Genomic DNA, 24,502 nt, shown 5'->3' on the forward strand with positions numbered 1-24,502 from the left:
GCAGCGCCAACTCCCTCGCCGCCGCCGCCGCCGCCAGCGCCAACTCCCTCGCCGCCGCCGACGCCGCCGCCAAGCCCGAGCGACGATGCCTCCACGACGCCCAGTGCAGAAGCCGCGCCGACGCCGACCGGCCCGCGCACACCGACTCCCGCCAGTCCGACGCCGGAGGTCGACGCTGCCATTTGATGCATTGTCTACACGTCCTTTCTTTTGAACGCCGAACTTTTTATTGATCGTCGAACTGTGGCATGGTGATCGCCGAACTTGTGGCGCTGATGGCCAGACTTGCGGCATTTTTTGGATAGCGGAAATGGATAAATTTGAATTTATGACGTCTTGAGAGTGGCATATGAGGACGTGGCTGGGAACCAGATCGCCAAAAAAGCGTTGGCCGAAGGGCCAAAATAGCGCCGGACGACAGACTGGGGGGCTGAACGAGTGGAGATGCTCTTAGCACGGGCCGGCCCGTTTGGCCAGCTCTGACCGTCACCACAAAACCCCACTCGACGGAAAAGGGGCGGCAACGCCCTAGCCCACTCTCATTTCCCCCGCCATTTCCCGCCATCGAGGTCATTCGCTTTTAGCCGCCGCTTGGGAATTCCGCTGCGCAGCGTCGGCGACGGAGATGGCGGCCGACATGGAGATGCCAGATCCGGAGGAGCTCGAGTGGATGGAGAGCAACGGCCTCCTCCCGGAAGAAGAGGAGTACGCCTACTTCGACGACCCCGACGAGGGCTTCCTCCCGGCCGCCGGCGACGCGTGCAAACCGCACGACCCCCCGCAGGAGACCCCCACCTCCCCCGCAAAGCCCGCAGGTACGCATCACTCTCCATCTCTATAGACTACGAATCTAGGCCTTGATTGTCTCGACTGCTGATTGAATCGACCAAATCTGTACGAAGATGAGGTGTCGGAAGCCAATCTGAAGCGGCCTCCCCCTCCGCCTCCGCCGGAGCAGGAGGAGGAGAGGAGCAAGAGGAGGAATGTCGATCGGGTGGACTCGGTGGACGAAGACTGGCTGCGGTACTCGCCCCCTCCCGCCGCCGAAGCCGTCGCCGAGAAGATTGTGTCGCGGTTCGCGTCGGAGATCCAGGGGGACTCTATGCCCGTCACAGCGCCCAACGGGGAAAGAGTTTATGCCAAGCTTGCGACGGAGAAATTGGTTAGCGAAGTAATTGAGGGAACTAGGCGAAGGACTTCAATTTCCAACCACGATGGTTAGTTACTAAGTAGTGTACTTCGATCTCACGCTCTTAATCATTTCTCCCGAGAATGAAGATTCGTTTGTTAATACACAACGTTGTTTTACTTCCTGTTGTTTGCTCTTCTGCAGGGCTTCTTTCAGAATCATTTCATTCGTTGACTATGCAAGCGGAACAAGATGCTCTAGCAAAGGTACACATGTGAGATGTATGTGCGGATCATTAACATGTAAATAGATACACAACCGGATTGTTTTCCTGCATCATTATAGTCTGGCCAAGTAAGCAGTGTCTATGATAAGCAAGCAGTGAACTAAATGGTATTTGGGCAACATAGGAATAGGTGCCCACTAGTCACTATGGTATTTATTTTAATTTAATGTTTTCTTAGGAAGATATTAATCCCACAGATTAGCATCAAAACAGAGAATGCGCACATTCTTTATCTCTGTGAGCTTCCCAGCAAAATGTTACCATGTGCACTTGTGCAGTCCAGGATATCATACTTATTTTTGGAGCTTGAAGTTGAAAAATCTAGTCGTCATACTTTAATTGCAAAACTGCATTAAGAACCGGGAGACAATTATACTTTTTTCCGCCTTTCGCCTAAGCAAGTTGACAATGGATTCTGACTCTTGTACCTAGTGCAGTGTTGATTGCTGCAGCTATAAGCAAAGTTAATAAATATCTTAGTAATCTATCTCTGTAATGTGTATGAAGGCCTTGATGGAAAGCACAGGGACACAGTATGTCGAGGGTTGTCCATTGACTCCAATAGTCACAGAACAACTTTGGGTGGAGAAATATGCACCACACTCTTTTACAGAGCTGTTAAGTGATGAGCACACAAACAGGGAGGTAAATAGGCATCCCATTTCCTTAAGAAATGTGTTTATAAGTGTAGAGCTGACCTGTAAGAATCTTTGCTTGGCTTGATGTTCCTCATCCAGGTACTTCTATGGTTAAAACAATGGGACTCCTGTGTGTTTGGGTCCCATATCCGGGGTACAAGTGATGATACTTTATCCGCCTTACGTAGACATTCTTGTACCATTCAAAAGAACTCAAGTAGCAGAAGTTTCTTTTCCAAGAGCAGGGGAGCCTATGTCATGGGTCAAGATAACATGCCCCAAAATACACCTGGTAGCAACTCAGAAGATTTGAAAAGCACGTTTCACAAAAAGCCTTCCGTTGATAACGCACCAGAACAGAAGGTGGGTTAGTACTAGTGTGCTGTGTCTTATAAAGATGACCGCAAGCTGTGCTAAGCAGTCGCTGGTTAGTTGCTGCATTTGAATAACCTCCTGATGTTGCAGGTGTTGCTACTATGTGGTCCAGCTGGCCTTGGGAAGACAACACTTGCTCACGTGGCAGCCAAACATTGTGGTTACCATGTTGTGGAGGTCTGAATAGGAACAATATTTCTTGTTTATTGTGTGGTAGCTTCTATGTGATTTGATTTGATGAACGATATTTAGTCACTTCCTATAGGAGCATACATCTTTTAGTGGCTATATGATAAGTGGATCTGATATATCTGTTGCATCCTTCTGAATTGTCTTCAGTTTTGTTACGCATCATCTAGTCACAACTGGATACCGCTGGATAGATTTTTTATATTCTATACACTGTAAAACTGCAAGTATAAGTCTATTACGCCCCTTTGAAGCCAATGGTGACATGTTCTTTAGCAAGATTTCCTCCAAACTCCTTCTAATGTCGCCTCTTGTTAGTTATGGTTGGTGGCCACTTTTGCTATTGGTCTATGGGCTGGCACACAGCTGTTTTTTTTTGCGGGGGGCACTCAGCTGCTTATTACTACCTGAATACAGATTCTGTGCATTGCTTATGTTAAGTACTACATACACGCAGATAAATGCCAGTGATGATCGTTCTGCTTCATCCATTGAACCAAAAATTCTTGATGTAGTTCAGATGAACTCTATCATGTCAGATTCCAAACCTAAGTGTCTGGTGAGTTAAGTTATGCTACCAGATTGTTAAATCACTTTCCCCACATTCTGTTAAGGTCTGCTAGCACGTGTAGGTAATTGATGAAATTGATGGAGCGCTTGGTGATGGAAAAGGGGCAGTGGAGGTTATTCTAAAGATGGTAAGTTGGCAACATTTCAACATTAATTTCTATTGAATTGCATGCTCCAGCCAGTTCTGATGGAGAATGACGAGCAATATACTTGAACCCCCCCCCCCCCCCCCCCCACCCCTCGTTTAGGCTCCACCAGGCCTTACACGTGGGGTCAATGTAGTTTGCAGCTATTTTCTTTTAATAATAGTGTGTTGGCCTGGTCTTGAGATTGAGATCTCTTAGCTACGATACCATATTGAATCGCGTGCTCAATATATTTCAACAGTTCTCTTATATTCTTTCTTTCGTTGATCGAATAATATTTTGCATTGCTGTGCAGTTGAGAACCGAGATAGGCTATTCTCCGCAGCATAGTGCATATGAATGTATTTCTGTGATCATGGATGATTAACTCTTTTTGGTGCAGATCAATGCTGATAAGAACAACAATTCTGACAGAAGCAATGGAGCTGAAGAAACTCAAGTCCAAAAGGCTTCCTCAAGGAAAAGTCATAGAACAGCAAAACTACTGAGGCCTGTAAGCAACGATGCTGTGCTGCCACTTTCATTTTAATGCCTTCACATTGTATTCATTCATATGATATTATTTGTAGGTAATTTGTATATGCAATGACCTGTATGCTCCAGCCTTGAGAAAACTACGCCAAGTAGCCAAGTAATGTTTCCTTCCTCGTATTTTTTTAATAGTTCCGTGCGGTCCTAAAACTGTTTAAACTTTTCTTATAAGGATTGGTTTAATTTTGCAGGGTTCATATTTTTGTGCAGCCAACGATTAGTCGTGTGGTGAACAGGTAATGTAAAGGCACTTACCTAACAACATTCAACACATTCTATTTTAGTATGGTACATTTTGCTCATTTTGCTTGTTTAGGCTCAAGTACATATGCAAGAAGGAAGGATTCAAGACAAGTTCAATTGCTCTTTCTGCATTAGCGGATTATACTGGTACAGTTTCTTTTGCTCCACGCAAGCCATAACTATGCTTAATATTGGTGAATAATGCTATGCCCATTTTGTAACAATAGCAGAACCAAGATACTCTAGTCTATCAATGGACATGCAATATCTCCTTGAGTGATAATACTTGTACTTCTAGAATTCCAGTCTTCTTCCTATGTTTAAACCTACAGATATTTATTTAGCTAAATTGACTAGATTTTTGGCCAACCGAGCACCTACATGTCTCATTAACTACTTTAGTTGTGTAACAAAACTCAGCATCTGCTGAAACATATTATACAACTGCCATAGTAGCTTTGTTTACTTTCATCCTCCTAGCTTGTCTGTTCAAATTAATTGGATGACTATATCCTATATTTGTGAAATTAACTTGATATCTATATCTATATTTGTCATGCATTTAACTAAAATATCTTTATATGCTGGCATACTTTGGGGAACCTGTTTTTATGCTTCCCAGCACTCAGGATCTTCACGATAGTTTATTTGAATTCACTCTTTGCAAAGTGTTGTCTTAATTTAACTTTTAGTCTTGGACCTGAAACCTATTATGCCATATGTAGTGCTACTTTTGCTTGTATTATGCACTTATTTATACACAGATGGATGAAGGAGAATTGCTAGTACATGCATAAATTTGTTTTATACATGAGATGACTGGTTGGCCTCATAGACCGTACTAAGTGAGCAAAGCCTCCATGCAGAATGTGACATTCGATCATGCCTGAACACTCTTCAGTTTCTGAACAAGAAAAGAGAGGCACTAAACATTGTAAGTGAGCTAATTGAGAGGGCCACCTGCTGGCTGATGCTACTGTTTAACCGATATAGAGTTCAATTCTCATTGTTCTGTGTCATTGAGCAGTCAGGGTTTGATTCACAAGTCATTGGACGGAAGGACATGTCCAAAAGCATCCTTGATGTTTGGAAACAGGTCTGATGTTTTCTTACTGCAATTATTTTATTTTCTGCGGATGCCTTCATTGTTCAAGCATTGAATGTATAATCTCAAACTTTCAATATTGGCACTGAAATTGTGTGCCAAGCATAAGTTCAGAAGGCAACCCATATCATACATTGCTGCAAAAAATAACAATACATTTGCTCATTGTACCATTTAAGTATAACAAGTTTGCTTCTCAGGTTCTTCAAAAGAAAAAACTCAAGCGGGCAGAGATGGCAGATTGTAATATGAGCGGAGACAAGGACATTGGCTCTCTGTTCTCACTCATATCTAACCGGTAACATTTGTTTTGTATATTGCACACTTCTTCCATATGGGCTTGGTTCACTTTCTTATCATGTCATGCTCTACTTGCAGTGGTGACTATGATGTTACTATGGATGGGATTCATGAGAACTTCTTAAAACTCTCTTACCATGATCCAATGCTGCACAAGACGGTATAAACTCTTACCAATCACAAATTTGTATTGAATTTCGTATTTATCATGCACCCGCAGTTCAAAATTAAAGTAGAGCCAAAGGCCAGGGCCTGGTGTGTGGACCTTGTACACTCACCACTGCACCTCCTTGGAGAGTTCATCAATTTCTTGCTCTGTAAATATATTGTACTTACTGTAGACCAAACCACCTTGCAGGTGAAATGCCTTGATGTACTTGGAGTTTCTGATTATTTGACGCAATATGTTTACCGAACTCAGCATATGTCACTCCAAGGTAGTATCCGGCTGTTTATTACCTTTTTTTAATTTATTTTTAATAAATGTTGGAGTAACCTAAAGAGTTTACCATTTTATTTCAGCATATCAACCTCCTATTGCCATCACTATAAGCCGTATCGTTGCTCAAGTTGAGAAGCCAAATATTGAGTGGCCGAAAGCCCTGCAAAGGTATTTGTTTTTAACACATCTAAAGCTAATAGCTATCCATCAGCGGGTTAATGTGGATGTGTTTTAGGTGCCGAACAATGCTTTTGGTAAAGAAGGACACATTGAAGACCTGGCAAAACCGAATGTCACCGCTCATTTCAAGGCACCTGTCAGTGGAATCTTTTGTTGGAGACATTGCTTCCCCCTTTTTACATATTCTTTCGCCGTTGAATCTGAGACCTGTAAGTTCTCAATCACCTTAGTGTCGTGTTCCAATGCTTGATTTTCGAACTTCCCTTGGCATTGGCATGCATTAATTTGTCTGCTCAGATGCACCTTGGTTTCTAAGATAAAAAATACAAGCGAGGACAGCATGGCAAAGCTATCTGCACCATGCCCCTTCCCCAGAACATTCTATAATCTAGTGATGCACCCACAATAAGATGGAATTAATGCATCTGCCAGTCTACCTACAACAATTTAGCAACCAAGTAAGGAGGCTATAAGTTCCTGATAAGACCCTATGCTAATTCAAGTTCACTAGTTTTGAACACGGGGATTTTACATCGTATTGCAATTTTTTATATTTATTTTCTTTGTATATTTCCATACCTTTTTAGATTTCTAACTACACATCGCATGCTCAGGTGGCACTGAATTTGATGTCAGAGAGGGAAAAAAATGAACTTGTGCAGCTAGTTGATACTATGGTTGCTTACTCGGTTACATACAGAAACACAAAGTTTGAACCTCAAGAAAGGGCAAATGGATCTATTGTGCCTATGGATATTCCTTCACTTTCTTTCGATCCTCCAATCAATGATATTATAAGCTTTAAGGTTCTTCCCAACCTTTATTTTTATTTTTATTTTTATTTTCACAGTTCTTTGTTTTCTCACTGTGCCTGACAAAGATGTTGATGTCAGGATTATCAATCCGAGCACATTGGTCTCTCTTTGGCCATGAAACAGGTCTTGGTGCACGAGGTGAGCAGTAGTTCCAACTTCTATGTTTGGAACCCTTAAGTTCTACTATATTTTTTGCTTAGTGCTTGCCACTTTAGCAATTCCTTCACTGACTGCAACTTCTTTGATCTGAGAAACCAAATATTGACCTTTTTATTTCTATGCAATCTTTTCCAGCTCATCATTTGTTCCCATATTTTCCTGGAAAACTATCTTGAACCTGTATGCATGAACTGACCAGAGCATATTTTGTTATACGTTATTTGAAAAACTGGCTGTGACCATACGACTTCGGGTTAGGAAGTTATCTGCAGAGAAATATATATTGAGGAATTCCTAATGCCAGCAGGTTTTTTGTTTGTATCTAGATCCATTACTTGCTTTCTTTTGGGGGGCTGAGTTTCTAGTATCAATTATCTAGTTTAGGAAAAGCTCCATTTTGAACCCTGAACAATTGTGCTTGGTTGTACCTGAACCCTAAACTCTCGAACAATTTGTATTAAGTCCTGAACTGTCTAAAGTAATTAAAACGATCCCTAGACTGGTTTTGAAAAGTGTTTTTTGTATTTCAGGGCTTTCAGAAAATATGAAAAAAAAATCCATGTTTGTAGGAAATGCTATGAAATGATAACCCTGCGAAATTCATAAGTATGACAACTTGTATCCTGTGCAAAATTGATAAGAAGAATTTATTTATCTTTTGTTTTTATTTCTAATGCAACACATGTGATCAAATTTGATGATTTTTTTTCTGGTTCTTACTTATAGCGCACGCCACACCTGTGAATTGTTTTAGTTTTTTGAGAACCTTGGAAGATAAAGCCACTTTCCAAACCTCAACCCGGTTATTTCGGGTGGCTTCACAAAGTTTCTGAAATAATTGGAAATTGCTGTGCATGCAGAAATTCATTTAAATAAAATAGTGCGCTGTGCCTTATGTACACAAATAGACAAGTAAAATCTATTTATCTCAACATTTTTGCACATGACAGGTAGTCATATTTTATGATGAAAATTTGCAGGCTATAAATTCCTGGCATTGCATACATCTTTTTGTTCTTTTACATTATCTGAAATCCCCCAAATGCAAAGCCACTAACGAAAACCGGCTAAGATTCAAGTTGAATGGTTTTACAATGTTTAGGGTTTAATTTGAACAGTGTTGCCTATCACTTAGGAGTGCAGCGTTGTAAATTTGGGGTGTGGTTCTTCTTAGGGATTGTACATAATCTTTCTCTATCAATGCATCGAGACGCAGGGCTTTTATGTTTTCTCGAAAAAGGGTTTATTGAACAGTTTGATAGTTCAGGGTTCTAATTGGACTAGACACCATATTTTAGGGTTCAAATTGTTTTACCTTTTTACTTTAGTTGGCATTTCCATCTTGTTACAATCCAATATGTATACTCTATAATTTCTGTTATCAGGGGCCTTTCATGTTTGGAAATGCCACACTGGGCACACAAGAGACTATTTTATTGTTATTGTTAACACATGTTTTTCTGCAGGTAGAGAAGCAAAAGATCATCAAAGATAGTGCAGGAAAATTGTTGAACCAAGTTAATGAAGGAGTTAGGAGTGAAGTTCCAACAACTACATGCCAGAAAACAGCAACTGGTACTGCATGTGATACTTCTCAGGGTAGCTCTAAGGGCAAACCATCTACACTTCCAACGCAGCTAAACTCAGCCTCTAGTTTGAGTGGTAAAGGTCTTCCACCTGCAAAGAGACCCTCAAGTCGCCCAACTGATTTCTTTCAAAGGTAACACATCAGTTATCATTATTTTCAAACGTGACTGCATATTCAAGGCATTGATTATGAAGCTACCTCTTTTCCTTGACAAAAAAACAGCTTTAGGAAAGAAAGACCAGGGGGTGCAAAGACTCATATTGATGCTGGGCAGCAAGGAGCAACAGTTCAGAGGGACTTGCGCCCGCTGATCTTCAAATACAATGAGGTTTGTGTGTTTTCATTATGGTAACATGATTTCTGCAGTGATGTAAACTTGGATCAATATACAATCACCCTTTTGCGCTCATTATCACAAGCAAGAAAACAGTGACAATCTTGTAGAGTTATAAGATATCGCCTTTTTCTTAACATCAACATTACATTAGCATAGCTGTACTGCAAGCCTTCATGGCCCTAGAACTAATTAAGCAGAAAGTTACACAAACAGTAATATTGTAAACTGGCACATTGTCCTTTTCTTTAGAAGTATTCCCTCTGTATACAAATGTAAGACGGTTAGCTTAATTTAAACTGCAAAAATGTCCTACATTTGTGTACAGAGGGAGTACCACGTTACGTTTTATGTTGGCATAATAGCCAGAACACAGTGTTGCTAAGAGAACATCATACTTGTTCCATTTTGCACATCGAATTATGGAACTAAGAACTGTTGCTATGGCTAGTCGGTCACATGGTGCTTGAGAGTGGTATGACTGCTGGAAATTCCTTGTCTACGAACTGTTCCATTGTGATTTTGTTTTTCTGATAAATTTCTCGACAACCTTTATGCCTTCACACTGTAGTTCTTTTGACCCAAATGATCATGGGACTCTAGATGCTTCTTGTTCTAGCATTGACATTATATCATGCATGTTATTTTTTGCAGGGCTACACAAATGCAGTTAAAAGACCAGTCAGAGTTCGCGACCTTCTGCTCTAGCTATGTCCTTTCGGTTTCTTGCACATTGTTATGTAAAGTATGTAAAGTAATGTTCCGTATTTCATTCTGTCATATTATTTTTGTTAAATATCTCTACTATTAAAGGAGAATCGAACGTCGTGATGGTTCGACCTCCTACAACGCGGTGCGACCTTCATGATCGCCTCGCTCCCCTCCACCCCACCCTCCTACGATTCCCTCTCTCCCGGCGTGATAAAAGAAAAACAGAGAAGCCACGATAGAAAAAGAAATAGCCATGATCGACCTCCTCCCACCCATCGCACGTCCCGTCAGCCCCACCTCTCCCTGACCCCTCGCTCCCGATCTCTTCTCTCTCCTGCCAAATAGCAGAGGCACCGAGGAGGGGACTGCGCTTCGGTGCCTTGCACCGAAGGAGGAGGGGGTCACCTCGCTTGCTTCTGCTGAGTGCTGACGACGATCATGCCCATCGCCACCCCCACTGCCTCCGCCGCAGCGGATGCGGCGAGCAGAGCCGCGGGACACCGGGCGCGGCCACCCCTGCCGCCGTCGGAGGGACAGGAAGAGCAGTGCCACGGGAGCCGGCGAGGGCTCCGAGGAGAGCGCCCACCCGGAACCCGACCCCCGCCCCCAGGCGAGTTCCGGTTCCGCCGCCCCGTAATCCGCTCGAGCCGCGCCAAACACCATGGTTTATTGCAGGTGGAGGTGGAGTACGTGATGGAGAAGCCCGGCCTCAGCGCCGACCATCCCCGCCTCCCTGCATGTATCTTCGTTGCCATCCGTTGCACATGCCCACCATGCCGGCGAAGCTTCCGCGCTACCTGCATAAACAGATCAACGTAAGCATGCTTCCTGTCCTAATGCTTAATTTTGGGTCTCAGTGTTGAGTTCTCCTTGGTTTGTCTTTGTGATGCCTAATTTTTGGTTCTCACTGTTTAAATCTTCTTGGTTTGTTTGGAATTACAGGCCTTATTCCTGGATTGGTTCTTGTGATCACAAACCTGGAGACATACAAGATCGATGAGGCAGACGTCGTTCAATTTGGTTAGTGATCTACTCTTTTCCCATAGTTGGATCCTTTCTTCATGTGCATCTTCCTCCTGCAGATGGATTGCTGTTTCATGAAGTTTACCAGGTTGGTGCTCATGCCATGGTGGTATGCCAGCTGCTTGCAGCATGCGTTAGCAATCAACACCAGGACTCCATAAAGACCCAAAGAGAGGCAGAGCAACAATGAAGGTATGTATATACCGAGCATGTAGGGGCAGCCTGGAAGTTGCCGGCATTCTTCAGGTTGCTCTTGATGTCCACGTTGAGCATAGGTATCCTAATATGCTATGCATTTGAGTTCTAATTACAATCATAAATAGTTTGCCTTGCAGAACTATCGAACTTCTTAAATTAACAAGTTGACAACCTTTGAATGTGTAGAACAGTAGTGAGGAGATTGTTGTCGAGCTTACAAACCACTATGCCCAGCATGCACATATCTGATTTCCTCTTCTAGACTGTCCAAACCACTATGCCGAGCTTAGAAACCACTATGCCTCCCATGTATAGCATGTTGGCTTTTTTACATCCAGAAAAAGACAGTCCATACAACACCTATGGTCAATTATTGTCAACGGATGTTTGTTTTGTACACAACATTTTCTAAATTAATGTCAAACTTCAACAGATATATACTTCTAACAAAGTCAAACATGCTACACGCATAGCATTTTCTTAGATGGTATATAAGGTTTGAATAATAATTGTGGGTTCTCACGTACTATGTATAATGTAAGAGAAACTATATGGATGATATATCATTAGAAAAAATGAAAGAATTATGATGGCTATTAATTTGCTCGAAATGATTACTCCACTACAATGCTTCTCATAGCTTTATAGTTCTGTGATGCAAGCATATGTGTTCTGGAGCCTTTTTTGCCAGGGAACTCTGAAGCATGTAGTTGAAGTAAATATTGTATAGTCAGAGACAATCTTTGCATATTCAGGAGCAGACTGCACCGCAAGCTGCTGGTGCGAAAACATAATTGGCACCGTACAGCAGGCAAAGCTTCACTACAGAGTTCTGCATAGGGATATGCGTTTTGCTGACCTTTTTTCAATGATGCAAATAGAATTTAATACATGTTCTCGTTGTGCCAACGATTTATGTGCTACACATTGGTTTGTAATTTTTTGTGCATTTGGTATGAAATTCATCACTCGCTTTTGATTGCTTTTTTCCCAATGAGAGGCCTTGCTAATAGATTGTCATCTCTCATTGTACTATGATTGTGAAAGATGCAATATCTTTAGTCTTTACTGCAACGACATCCTCCAACAAGGTGTATCGAATGCATTCTAGGACCTCAGACACAAAGGTGGATCCATTATTATGAAGATGAGCAAGTAGTTGAATGTTTTGTAAAGAACAAATTCCAGAACAGAAACATGATGAGATGGTTCAAGCACGTCACAGCTCTAATAATCATGGTACAACAGTAATATCTAAATATTTCACTTATCTAAAATGCTTGTCTTATTTTACTTTTTATTAGTCAAGCCCGAGCAACATTTTTGCTACATTGGGATGTACTACTTCCGGTAAGTCTGTTATTGGCTATACATGGGAGTTCAAAAAAATACAGACTCCTTTCTTTCTTGCATGATTGTAGATGGCTACCAAATAGGAAATTTTCCAACCTTCAGTAAATATAGATGTATTTTGTATGGGCAGGTTTGATGCATGATTGCAGATGCGTGTAGGTTTCAGCTTCTGAAAGACAAGTGTACATGTATTACCAATAATTACTACTTCATTTACAAATGTCGCCTTTTGTGCGCATGACAAGTGTGTTATAAATTAGTATCATGTTGCCTGCACATTGAGCTTATTATTTTTCTTAATAATGTGGGATATTTTGTTTCTGGTCAAAATCACCATTGCTTGTTTTTCTCGTGATTTGATTGTGCTCTTTCAGAGCTATGTATCTATGTAGATGAACCTCTCAATTTTCAGTTTACTTGAAGGGTATATTATATGTAAACTTCTCCGACACAAATTGCCACATAGACTACTTTATTTTGGTAGTAACTGTCTTATGTGCATCCATCAGAGCTATTGCACAATTCTGTCCCTGCTTATGGCTTTTTCACACGTCTATATGTGTTGCTTCTTCTTTTAATTTTTTTAAGACATTGATTCTTGTGTTTAAAGTCTTGATGTGTGTAGAACTACTTCTGTAGTGAGCCGGCATCTGGTGAGCCAGAGCGCATCACGTCTTCTCACAGCATGCCCCCATCAGTGAAGGTGGTCGTCGATTGATATCGAGCTTGACCAGTACTTCCATAATGTTGTTGCCTACTCTTGTTGGGTCATTGATCCAGACCCCATCTATGTGGGAAGCTGCTATTTTTCATACATTTGTAAAGAGACGCTTGATAGGAGAAAATGAACACGAAGAGCATGAGACATTGGATATGCATAACAGAAGAAAAGTTTGGTCAAATGTCACCATGTTCCTTTTCGCTATCAGGTGCTGAGAACCTAAATAATGCACACAAGTTTACATATTCAGTGTGATGGTAGTGTGTCGTCGTAGTTTTCTGTTAACCAGGCATGTTCGTTGTCCTACTTAATGTTCATGTTAGTCCTAACTTATCACATCGTTCTCGATCTTGAGTCATGTGTGGAGTTTTGATCTGCAACCATACAAAATCAGAAAGCATGTCCTAGGTTCAAGGTAATATTGATAATTTGGAGGTGATCAAATCATATGATTTTTGGGAACGAATATGAGTCTTGTGAACGAAGATGACAGTCTTGAAATCGAGCTGCCCCATCACAAAGAAGTGCAATTGATGCATCTGTTGCTAAGATATATCCTCAAGTGATACTCGTATCATGTTTGGCTCTTTATGCTATGAGCGGAATTTAAAGATTGAATTATATATATTTGATATCACTAACATACATCTATTTTTTCTTTTGACAGTGCATTGTATGTGGCAAGGAGGCGATGATGAGCCCAAGGCTGCCAAACCAATACAGGAGCTCCAAATATGTGTCTCGGCGCGAAGGATATGGACCATGGCCATTGGAATTTCAAGTATGAGTCACATGTATTTTGTTTTAGTGGCACATTGTATAGTACAAGAAAGTATAATAAAATCTTTTATGGGATGAGCACATTAGTGGAGGGGTTGCAAGGATGATGGGAGACAAAATATCCCCTCCCCTTTCCCCTCCATTGCGACTGACAAGGGGTGACGGTGTCAGCGGCCAACAATGATGGTGAGCAACATGTAAATTTGTTGTTGCGTGGCAGCGCACGGGCACTCAACTAGTATTAAGCTAATAGGTGGATCTAAACTGAAACACAGTAAGTCTGCACTAGCTTGCAAAGTTTTTTTTAATATCATTTAAAGAAATGAATTGCAAAACTAACACCGCAAATGTTGTATGGAAAAAATGCTGACATGAATATGATTTATGGGCTAGTTTGTTATTGTCTGTTTATACTGAAGTTATGAAAACAGTTACACCTAGCAGTTTGTTTGTCAGTTCAAATTGAAGTTACAAAACATTAGTATGATATGGACACTCTTTCTATTTTTTTGAAAGAATTTTCTATTAGTTGTGATGGAAAAGTTTCTTTGTGTCCAACTTAGACTTAGAAAAAGAAAGCTAATTGATTTAAGACTAGAGTATATGGAAGAGGTTATGTTAAATGAGATTGCCATAACTGTGGATGGAGGCTAAATTGTTTTATTGTGCTGTTCCATATTCATTGACGAGTCTAGTCTCAAGGTTTGTGGTGGGGTGTGGCTGTGTGGCTGAACACATGAATAACGAAAGTACCCCCTCCGTTCAGAATTAACTGTCAATGAAATGAATGAATCTACAACTAAAACATGTCTAGATACACTTATTTCAACAATAGTTAATTCTGGATGGAGGTTGTAGTAAAGTGGACACCAAGGTAATACTCACAACTAACAAGTGTTGGGCTTGTTCGGTGCACATGGAGAACTATGGGATCCTCGCCCAATCACAAGAAAGAAAAGGCATGTGGTATACTCTCTCTTGGAATTTTGTTGGTCAATTTGGTTGTGGCCTCAAGCAGGGAAATCTAGGCCCACCTGACTTGTGGGATGAGTTCCTTATCTCTCTCTTGCTCTGCCTTTGCTCGCAAACCTGTCGCTACTCTCGTTGTCTCTGTCCTTGTTGCCTATGTTGCCAATGGCTCCTCACATTCTCTTCAGTTTCAATCCCTCTCTTTCTCCAAGTCGTGAGGATCCACTCAAGCCTCTTTGGTGCATCTAATGGCTATCTTTTGAGAGATCAGTGACGCCTGCTAGTTCCGATGACAACTTCGCACTGGTGACTACATCATGCATCAAAACATCAAGGCAAATGGCGGCATCGTTGTAGAGACGCATATGCCTTCGCAAGGGGGTGCACGATGTGCCCCTTTGATCTGTTGTAGACTTGCTGTTTGATCTTGGCTGGATGCCAAGAAGAATATAAAATGCATATATGGTGAAACTGGTGCCTGGTGTTTTGCACTCGATCTTCCTCCTCTATAGAGTCCCAACTCTCAGCCATCTCTCTGGCAAATGGTAGTTGCACCAGCCAGTAGCAAGATTGCAAGAGCAGTTCACCCTAGAAAAAGTATGTACAGTTCATCAGAGAAGAAGCTATTATCCCCCGCTCCTCCCAAATGGCGAGGCGGATTTTCCTCGGGGTTTCTCTTTTACTATGAATATTCCACCCAGAGCAACTCTTCCTTGGGAACATCTCCCATTATGGGCAAACAAGGCCTTAAGGTACAATGATTACTCACACAGTTAGATGTGACTTATGGGGTCTAAGGAGGATAAGTGCCCCCAAATAATATTAAGTGGAAGCTTGACTTGCCTTGTATCTAAGGAGGTGGGGGCACACTACAATTTCTCAATACTTTTTATTGGAAAATATGTGTGCATATATCACATGCATGTTGTGTTGCAGGGACCACATCATTAGAAACCTTGAGGCTTATTGGTTTGCTACCAACATTTGGCAAAATCAAAAGTTGCCAATCTTTTGTGAGATTGGCAACGGAAATTGGTATGCAACCAATCTCTAGCCAACATTTGGCATCAAACCAATTAAGCCCCTTGTGTTTTCAAGAAACTCACTCAAAGTAGATCTTTTACCTCGTTTGTCTTTTTTCTTTTCTTTCATGTACATATAAGAACTTGTGGTCGATGTATTTACTGAGGTTGCTCTTCATTTTACCTCCTGCAATTGGCTATTCATTGTCCTGATATATAATGGTGGGGCTTTGTACATTGTTTAGTCTATTCTCTATTGGATGTGGCTAATGATTTGGTGAAGCCATACACTCATGTCCTTATATGCTCATGTTCGTTGGACTAGTGATTACTTGGCCAACATGCAAACAACTACCATATGTTTTGCAGATTCACTTTTCGATGACTAACAACGTGGCCAAATATATGGATTTGACCTGTCTTCGTGTAGCTTTTGTACCCGGTGTCTGCACTTGACGAGCAGATTGTAGGGAATTGGCTCGTAGTGAAGCAAGTTAGCAAGGAGTATCAAACATTGGACAAGACCATGTCAGCTTATCTTGCTAAGGTGTGAAAGCTGGAGAAACTCATCAGACTTGAGGTCAAGTACATTCCAAGAAAGGACAACTTCCTTGTCAACAATCTTGCTTGCCTAAATTCCTCGTGAGCTCTAGGGCCAATCTGGGTCTTTGTAGGAAAGTTCTTGAAGGTGTTTATAACATGTGAAGATGGCATATACAAAGGCGTGGTGGTCACAAAGACCGCCAACTTAGGACACCACTGGGATAGATGCTTCAAAAGGAGCCGTAGAAATGCTTGTGTCATCACTTGAATACCAATGTTCGTGGATGGGCACTATTTGTATGTACCATCAAGTGGTTCCATAAGAGGATGCATCATCGTAGCAAATTTTCCGTATGCCAAGATGTACCTTGTTTGATGGTGTTGTTTATCACAAGGACGCTCACGAGTGCTCATGAATGATTTAAGAGAATGGTTTGGTGCCAAAAATTGGCATTCCATATTGGCTACTTATTGATCGATTACAAAGTTGTCACACCCATCTCACATAAGTTACCAATATTCGACAAATCTTGGTATTGGCAATATTTGGCTAGCCAAATATTGGTAGTGACAACATTTGGCTAGCCAAATATTGGTAGCAAACCAATCATGCTCGATGTGTTTTGAATGAATATATATCTACCCATAGAAATCCACTCTACAAGGAGAGATGTGTAGGGCCGGCACTTGTCTTAGAGGACACCCACTATGAGAATAAGGGAAGAATATATTAGCTTATCAAACCTCAAAAGAATGAACAAGGATTTCATAGATTTCTCAAAGTGCATAAAATATTGAAGACACGTGGAGCTTGAACAACTTTGTGAAGGCCTTGTTGAGCATTTATGGGAGCTCTATGGTGGCTAAACTTCTTCATGTTTAAGGACACATTTTGATTGTTATGTTTGAATTTGAATTTCAAAGTTGTGGATTTGAAATGATGTTGAATTATGTGTGGTTGAAATGCAATTATTTTATTATTGTGATGATAAAATAGAGATGCATGCTATAAGTCTCCTGAAAAGTTACTTCTTTCATATCATGAGAGATGTCTTTACTAAGCATAGCTTAGTGTAACCAACCCATTCAGATTTAAGTTCTAAACTTAGCACGGATGCTCGTATTTTTTGGATTTATTTTACATTCTTCGGCGCTAATCTTTTAGCGATATGACGTTTTCTGTCGGTATGAGACGTTTGTGAAAACTTCGCCAATCTTAAAATTCGCCGGCTCTGCTCTCAAAGAGTCAAATGTGTTTATAGAGATAGAAAGTATGTGTATATTCGTAGGGTAAATGTGCGTCGGCGATCATCTTTGTTTGTAGTACTGTTTTTTTTAGAAAAGGAGGATGACCCCTGGCCTCTGCATCTGGGCGATGCATACGGCCACTTTATTAATCATTCTCACAAGATCTTACAAAATCATACAACAGCAAGACTAAAGCCACTTTCTAAGCAACAACTGTCGCTACACCTATCCAATCGATGAAGGGGCGCTGATAGTCTGGGCCTAATACCAAACAGACATCGCAGCCAAACCTAAACATCTAAGACCTGAGGTCCCAACCAGGACGCCTGCCGGGTATGGGATACCTACCAGTCCGGCGCACTCCTCAACCAGGACGCCTGCCGGGTATGAGGCCGCCACAGCCACCTGCCACCAAACCATCTTCAGAGCTGTACTGTTGCATCAACCTTGCACGATCTAGCTACCGTCGACGCCACCACGACGCCAGACAGCTCCACCGCTCTGCGCTCGTCCATCCCGAGGCGGACACTCTGAAAGATCTGTCGTGCGTAGCACCTGCCGACTAGGCATGACTCAGCGTAGCACCGCAGTTAGAACGCCGCTCCTCCTGCCAACCTCCACACCATTGCCGCTGCTGGAGCTGACACACGAAGCCCTTCACCCATAGCAACTCCCCGAACGCCCAAGCCTTCCAAGACGGCGCCTCCATGGAGGTTACGACGCAAAGGGCACCGCCGCCGTCCAATCCAAGACGGATTTTGGACTTTCGTCCGGGAACAGGACGGAGGTGGATAGGAGGGACCTCGACTTCGCCATCAAGATGGGTAACGACGTCAAAGCCGTCGCCGATGCCGGGCCGAGCTAGCCGACCAAAGTTTCCTCCGGTCCTCTTCCTGTACCACCAATCTCCATCTGCTTTGGATCTGGCAGCAGCCAAGACCCGAAAACTCCAGAGAGGGAAGCACCATAAGGCTCAACACCTCCGGCGTAGATCCATCCAGGCGCCGGATCAAAAGACCCGACCTGGTCAGCGACGAAAGCCACCATCCCGCGCCGGCCGACGACCAGGCACCGGATCCAGAAGGATCGGACCCGAGACCGACGGCGCACGCGACCACCAGATCCAGCGGCCGCACCACGCCGCGAGCACGAACCCCAACCGCCGGCGCGCTGCGCACGTCGCGGCCAGGATCCATCTGCAGCGCCGCCGCACCCCGCAAAAGTACGGCGCCTCCTCTCAAACGGCCGTCCCGCGCCAGCCCATTCGGGGGAAGGAAAAGGGAGCCCCGCCGCCGCCCCTGCCGGCCTGGCTTCGCCCGGCGGCGCTGCTGGCGGCGGCGAGGATGGAGGAGATGCGGGGGAGTCCGGGCGCCGGCGGCTAGGGTTTCCCCCTGGTCGCCCGCGGGGGCGACCCGAGGGGTACCAGCGACTCTGGTCTGAGGATAGATGTTTGTAGTACTGTGTTTAAAGAAAACTTCCCTTCTTATCGAGTCGTCTACTCGTCGGGCAGCACAACAGCCCGAGCAAGAGAGGTGGGTTTCTGCGAGAGAGACGAGAGTGCATCCAGAAAGAAGAGAGAGTGGTGAGCGCCAGCATCGATGGAGACCAGCGCCGCCGGCGCCGGCCGACCAGGCGGAGGAGGCAAGAGCGGCACGGCGAAGCAGCTAAACGTGGGGGGCAAACTCTTTGCCCTGGAGGCAAGCTCCCTCTCCCTCTCCCTCTCCCTCGATCCCTCCCCAACCCCAACTTTCGTGGACCGCGACCCCGCTCTCCTCTCCGCTCTCCTCTCCGCCATCCGCGCGCCCTCCTCCCCGCCGGCCTTCCCCGCCCGGGTCCTCCTCGACGAGGCCCTCTTCTACGGCCTCCACGCCCAGCTCCTCGCCGCGCTCTCCCCTCCGCCCCTCCTCGGCTTCTCCGCGTCCCTCGCGTCCACACTGTCCCCCGCCTCCGAGCCCTTCCCCACCGCGCTCGCCGCGCACCACGACGGCTCCTTCTGCCTCGCCCACGGCGCCGGTCAGCTCACCTACTACTCCCCGGCGCTGGACCGTCTCACCACCTTCCGCACCCACCTCCACCGCGCCACCTCCATCAGGCTGCTGCCCTCCAGCCTCGCCGTTGTCGGGTCCAGCTCCTCCCCCGGGCTCCATGTGTACGACCTCCTCGAAGGCTGGCACGTCGCCTCCGTTGAATGGTCAGACCCGACCGACCTACGCGTCCTCAAAGCGAAGGTCATCGCCATCGCCGCCCGTCCTCCTGCTGATGCCGCTGACACAAATTCACCGATCCTCGCTACATTCGAGTGCCCACACCGGGAGAACTGCATCCTGGCGATTGACCCTGTAACTCTTAAGCCCATACAGGAGATTGGCCGGCAAAGTGGGAGTGCGGCTAAGTCATCTTCGCCGGATCGACTAGTGCACCTGCAGGAGCTTGGGCTGGTGTTTGCTTCATCTGTGAGCTCGGGGGCATTTGGCTATTCTGGGTACATGAGGCTGTGGGACATTCGATCTGGGAATGTGGTCTGGGAGACAAGCGAGCCAGGGGGATCCGGAAGAAGCAGCAGGTTTGGTGATCCGTTTTCAGATGCAGATGTGGACGTGAAGCAGCTGATGCTCTACAAGGTGTGCTCAAAATCAGGAGATATTGGAGTTGCAGACCTGAGGCGCCTCGATAACGACCCTTGGGTGTACATGTCATCAGGACCAAAGGGGAGTGGAGGGGGTCATGGCAGTGTTCTGCATTGCTACAAGTCCCAGGTGTTTGTCAGCCGGAAGGATGGATTGGAGGTTTGGTCCAGACTGGAAGAACAACGAGATGACACATGCAACTTTCCGGAGCAACCGGGAGCAAAGGAGACACTTGACAGAAAAGGAATTAATGAAAATAGTTTCAGAAGCAGCTATGTGGATACCGAAGAGGATTCTAAGCGTGGAATGATAGAGATGATGGAAGGCGGCGGAGACCGCTTATTTGTGACCAGAGAAGACATGCCAGTTGTGGAAGTGTGGGAGAGTTCCCACCTAGCCGGTGCTATCTCTCTGGCATAGCAGTTTTTCCCTTGTATACAGGATGACGTTCATGCTCTCTTTTTTCAGTTCAGACATAAATTCAGTTCTGAAAATATGGCTCTTCTTTTGTTCCGCTCTTCCAAAAATTGATGTGGTAACATTACATTTCTTGCCTCTACAGATGCATTCAATGTAAGCATGCATATTTTTCTAATCCCTTAGCATTAGCACTAAGAGCTTAGTTTTTTTTTTACAATTATCATTATCCAATAAGTCCCTAGCACCCTAAATACAGTGCAATGTTGTTATTCAGCTCACTATGTGATTATCCTGCCAGGGCATCATCAATTGAGAACAACTTATATATCTTTAAACGGTAAAAGGACTTCATACTGCTGATAGCAAGATTATCTCTTCATCTCTCTCTTATAGAGTTCGTAGATAATGACTTCCAACATTGTACATTGTGCAAAATTATAAGCTCACAACTCAGAAACTTGATATCAGATTTCAAATATTACTGATTTGCTCTTCCAATATACTTCTCCTATGCAAAATGTAAGTATTTTAGGACATTGACACTGCTTTGAGATGGTACTTTGACCATCAGTATCTATGAAAATGTGTTACTTCACATAAAAAAATATAAATTATAAAAGTATATTTTATGATAAATCTAGTATGTAATATAATTTGATGTTTTGGACACTAGTAAGTCTCATTTCATAAATAAACTTGGAAATGGCGATCTGATCTGACGGCCCCAATCTGATCTGATCGGACTCGAGCTGATCTTAGATCGGTAGCACATCCACTTCGCTGGTCGTATTATGAAAGAAGTGAATTACTTTTCCAGTGCAAACCTACAAAACTAAGCTTGGGATGCGATGAAGGCTAATGGTGCAAAATTGTAACCAATTATGGTCCACCTTATATATAGTCAAACGATCTATATTATCATTGTATAGCACGTGCCCTCCTGTATCTGGTTGGTGAGAATCATGGTTATTAGTTAGGGAGATCTCTTGGTTAGGCAATCAAAATCAACACCGTTACTGGCAAGCAAACTTCCCATAGAACTCCCATTGAACTGTTTATCTTTTATGTTTCCTATATAGCCAGTTGTAGCATTAGGGAGTTTTTTTCACGGCACTCTCAGAAGTTAGTTGCAGAATAGGCACATTAAAGATCATTTGGAAATACAACGATGGGGAAACTGGGGATATTCATTGGAACAAAAAAGTACTACTAACTAAACATTTGCTGTTTGTATATTTGTCACAAGCTGGTTTCAAACTCTGGGATCTTTTCGTGCCTCTGGTCTAGGACAATGTCATTCTCTAAGAATGCGCCTTCTTCAGGGCTTACCCTACCAGTACTAATTATTGTGAAAGGAAAACATCAACTAAGCATCATAATAAGTGACTTCCCTTCCTTCTTAAATTGATAACTCAGCTTCATCAAACTTTAATAGTATGAGCTGTGACCTTTGCTTTTGTTGCCAGAGTAGGCTCTTTAATAGTGCAAATTCGACCGCTAACTTACAATCTTCTGTTGGTCAAGCATGCTCGATCATCTACATAATCTTTTGAATTTCATGTTGACTTGCTGAAATTCAAGTATGGGCAATAATTTATGGTTTTTGTTAGGATGCTTATTTTTGGAATGTTGTATGGTACACATGAATGAAACTGGGGCTGGTCATTGTGTAACATCACAACTGAAGTACACTGAACCCACAAGGCAGCTTTCGTTCATATTTAATGCTGTATTTAATATATTAAACTTGGCACCCAAACAGTACTTGCAACAGCATATGTACACAGTAAGTACATTTCTTTTGGAACATCGGCACAGTTTAGTTGGCAGAGTGGCTGTGTCAAGAAAATTTATCATAGCGCTTAGAATGATACAAATAAATAGATAGCCACAAGCTTGTATGCACATGGTAGCTTATTGGTTTTCCGTTATTTTTAGACCAGTTTGAGCATATGATTGTCCTTGGCAATTACTGAATGGTCATCATGTCATTTTTGGTTTTTATCCACATCAAAAGCTAGGCAGGGTCGCTTCAGTGCCGGACCTTGTTGTTCAACTCCCAATTTTGTATACTTGCCTGGTGCACATACCCCATTATATTAGCTGGAAACTCTTGTGAGTTTCGACTTACGACCTTAGCAGTTTTACGGAGTTGAAATGTAGTGTTCTGAATTATCAACTACTCCTAGGTTTTTGTGGTCGGTGTAACATATCACCGAATCATAAATTACCCTTTTTTTGTTGCGAGAAGAATCATAAATTACCTGATGGTATGTATGCATATGCATTGTCGTGGGCCCGCCTGTTGAGTGTACTTAATTCCGTCATGTACTTTGATCTTTATCATCTTGGTGGATGCTTGGAGCTGGAATTGAACAATTGTTCATTTAATAAGTTGCTGTGATTTGTAAGGCGATAAACAAGATTCTTGGATTCTTGGAGGGTGTTTGTTTCCAGGGACTTATTGGTTTAGGGACTTTTTTAAGTCCCTATAAGTCCCATCTAAACCAAACAGGAGGGACTTATAGGGACTTAAAGTGGTGATTTGGGACTTATCAAAAAAGACTCTCAGGGAGGAACTTATAGGGACTTATAGTGATGATTTGGATCTTTTAGCATGTCATTTAATAACCTCTAGCCCATGATAAATCATGTAAATAAATAGGTAGGGACTCGGGACTTATAAGTTGGAACTTAAAAAAGTCCTAGGACTTATGAAACAAACAGGGCCTTGGTTTTCCTGCTAACTTTTGTGTCGATTCGGTCCTGGAACCACACTCGATTGGTCTCCTTGGACTGTTGCATGCATGTGCTCAAGTATTCTTTCCTTTTGTTTAAGACACAAAAAATCCCATTTAGTTGTACCAGGAATACGTTAACGGCACTACGTAGCCCCACCACCAGGACACCGTGATGGCGCCGAATCTCAAGACCTCCGGTCGGTCTGACTGACTGTCTTTGTGCCCAGCATCATTCGTTTCTTGTGTTAGACGCAGGTTTGAGATGTTCGCATTGCTTTGCAACGTTTCGGATTCTATACACTCGAGTGCACTGAACCTGGAAGCAGATGATTATGCAACCCTGGACGTGGCCTCCCATCTGTTTTGGCCGCGTTTGAGGCCTCAGGAACACACACATGGAGCCGCCATTATGCCACGAGGAGCGTGGTGACTGGCAGTAACGTCCATCTTATCTCCCCGGCCTAAAATCCAGCTCGTTGTGTCGTTCGTGCAGAGCTTCGTTCAGCGGTGAAGGGGACATGGAGCCGCGGCGGAGCAGAGGGATCTGCACCGCACCGCACGGCCAGGCTCTGGCGCTGCACGTTTTGCCGTTTGTTCCGGAGCGAGGCAGGAGGAACAGGGCGTATCTTGTCCCGTCCCCTGTACTCTGTCTCTGTACCGTCCGTTGCCCCGTATGCTTTGTTTGGGGTTTAGCTGCAGCACGGCAGTCGGCAGGGGCAGGACCGCCGCGCTCGCCGCTGACGACGAACGAGCCCGTTGCCGTTGGGTATTATTTTTCTAACCTCGGCTACTGTAGACGAGCAATAATAATAACAGTGGAGCGAGACGGGACGAGAGGAGACGCGATGGTGCATTATGGAGACGGAGAGAGAGGAGGAGGAGACACCGGGACAGGCGCCCAGATCAGGCCGATGATCAATGATAGCTCCCCCCGAACCTACACTACACATCTCCAGTCGAGTCGAGTCCAGTGCACCGACGCGCCTGATCCGATCTGATCTGATCGGACTCGAGCTGATCTTTTTTGATCGGTAGCACGTCCGCTTCGGCCATCCTTGTCCCTGCGATTCCTGCATCGCTATCTCCCATCTCCCCGCTGTAATGACGCATTAGCAT

At 43.8% G+C, this 24,502-nt stretch overlaps 2 protein-coding genes and 1 long non-coding RNA gene across 4 annotated transcripts; all 3 read left to right on the top strand.

Moving 5' to 3' along the window:
* The first annotated feature begins 516 nt into the window (after nt 1–516).
* LOC109738785 (uncharacterized) lies at nt 517–9,879 on the top strand. The gene is made up of 24 exons (XM_020297886.4): nt 517–815; nt 903–1,217; nt 1,334–1,395; nt 1,923–2,060; nt 2,153–2,416; nt 2,519–2,605; nt 3,075–3,176; nt 3,250–3,315; nt 3,716–3,826; nt 3,903–3,964; nt 4,056–4,100; nt 4,181–4,254; nt 4,974–5,041; nt 5,135–5,203; nt 5,413–5,510; nt 5,591–5,672; nt 5,871–5,949; nt 6,035–6,122; nt 6,190–6,343; nt 6,749–6,940; nt 7,028–7,087; nt 8,575–8,828; nt 8,919–9,024; nt 9,685–9,879. The coding sequence occupies exons 1-24, from the start codon at nt 626–628 to the stop codon at nt 9,736–9,738; spliced, it is 2,820 nt and encodes a 939-aa protein (XP_020153475.1). The 5' UTR covers nt 517–625; the 3' UTR covers nt 9,739–9,879.
* A 132-nt stretch (nt 9,880–10,011) lies between these two features.
* On the top strand, nt 10,012–13,897 carry LOC120963020 (uncharacterized). 2 transcript variants are annotated; one of them, XR_012182232.1, is made up of 4 exons: nt 10,019–10,556; nt 10,684–10,761; nt 10,824–10,956; nt 13,704–13,897. It is a non-coding gene; the product is annotated as an uncharacterized lncRNA (long non-coding RNA). The 2 variants fall into 2 exon arrangements; XR_012182231.1 differs by lacking the exon at nt 13,704–13,897 and having other exon boundaries at nt 10,012–10,556; nt 10,824–11,948.
* Nucleotides 13,898–19,091: 5,194 nt separating this feature from the next.
* LOC109738784 (protein ENDOPLASMIC RETICULUM-ARRESTED PEN3) lies at nt 19,092–20,820 on the top strand. Its single transcript, XM_020297882.3, has one exon. The coding sequence runs from the start codon at nt 19,197–19,199 to the stop codon at nt 20,643–20,645; it is 1,449 nt and encodes a 482-aa protein (XP_020153471.1). The 5' UTR covers nt 19,092–19,196; the 3' UTR covers nt 20,646–20,820.
* The last annotated feature ends 3,682 nt before the right edge of the window (nt 20,821–24,502 follow it).

This window comes from Aegilops tauschii, chromosome 4 (genome assembly GCF_002575655.3).
Source record: "Aegilops tauschii subsp. strangulata cultivar AL8/78 chromosome 4, Aet v6.0, whole genome shotgun sequence".
Taxonomy (NCBI): domain Eukaryota; kingdom Viridiplantae; phylum Streptophyta; class Magnoliopsida; order Poales; family Poaceae; genus Aegilops; species Aegilops tauschii.

What these genes read in the sequence shown, in the direction of transcription:
- LOC109738785 (XM_020297886.4), top strand. Translation starts at nt 626, where the DNA reads ATGGCGGCCGACATGGAGATGCCAGATCCGGAGGAGCTCGAGTGGATG. An exon ending in AAACTACGCCAAGTAGCCAA is followed by an intron (nt 3,965 to 4,055) that starts GTAATGTTTCCT and finishes TTAATTTTGCAG; the next exon opens with GGTTCATATTTTTGTGCAGC. An exon ending in CCAACTGATTTCTTTCAAAG is followed by an intron (nt 8,829 to 8,918) that starts GTAACACATCAG and finishes ACAAAAAAACAG; the next exon opens with CTTTAGGAAAGAAAGACCAG.
- LOC109738784 (XM_020297882.3), top strand. Translation starts at nt 19,197, where the DNA reads ATGGAGACCAGCGCCGCCGGCGCCGGCCGACCAGGCGGAGGAGGCAAG.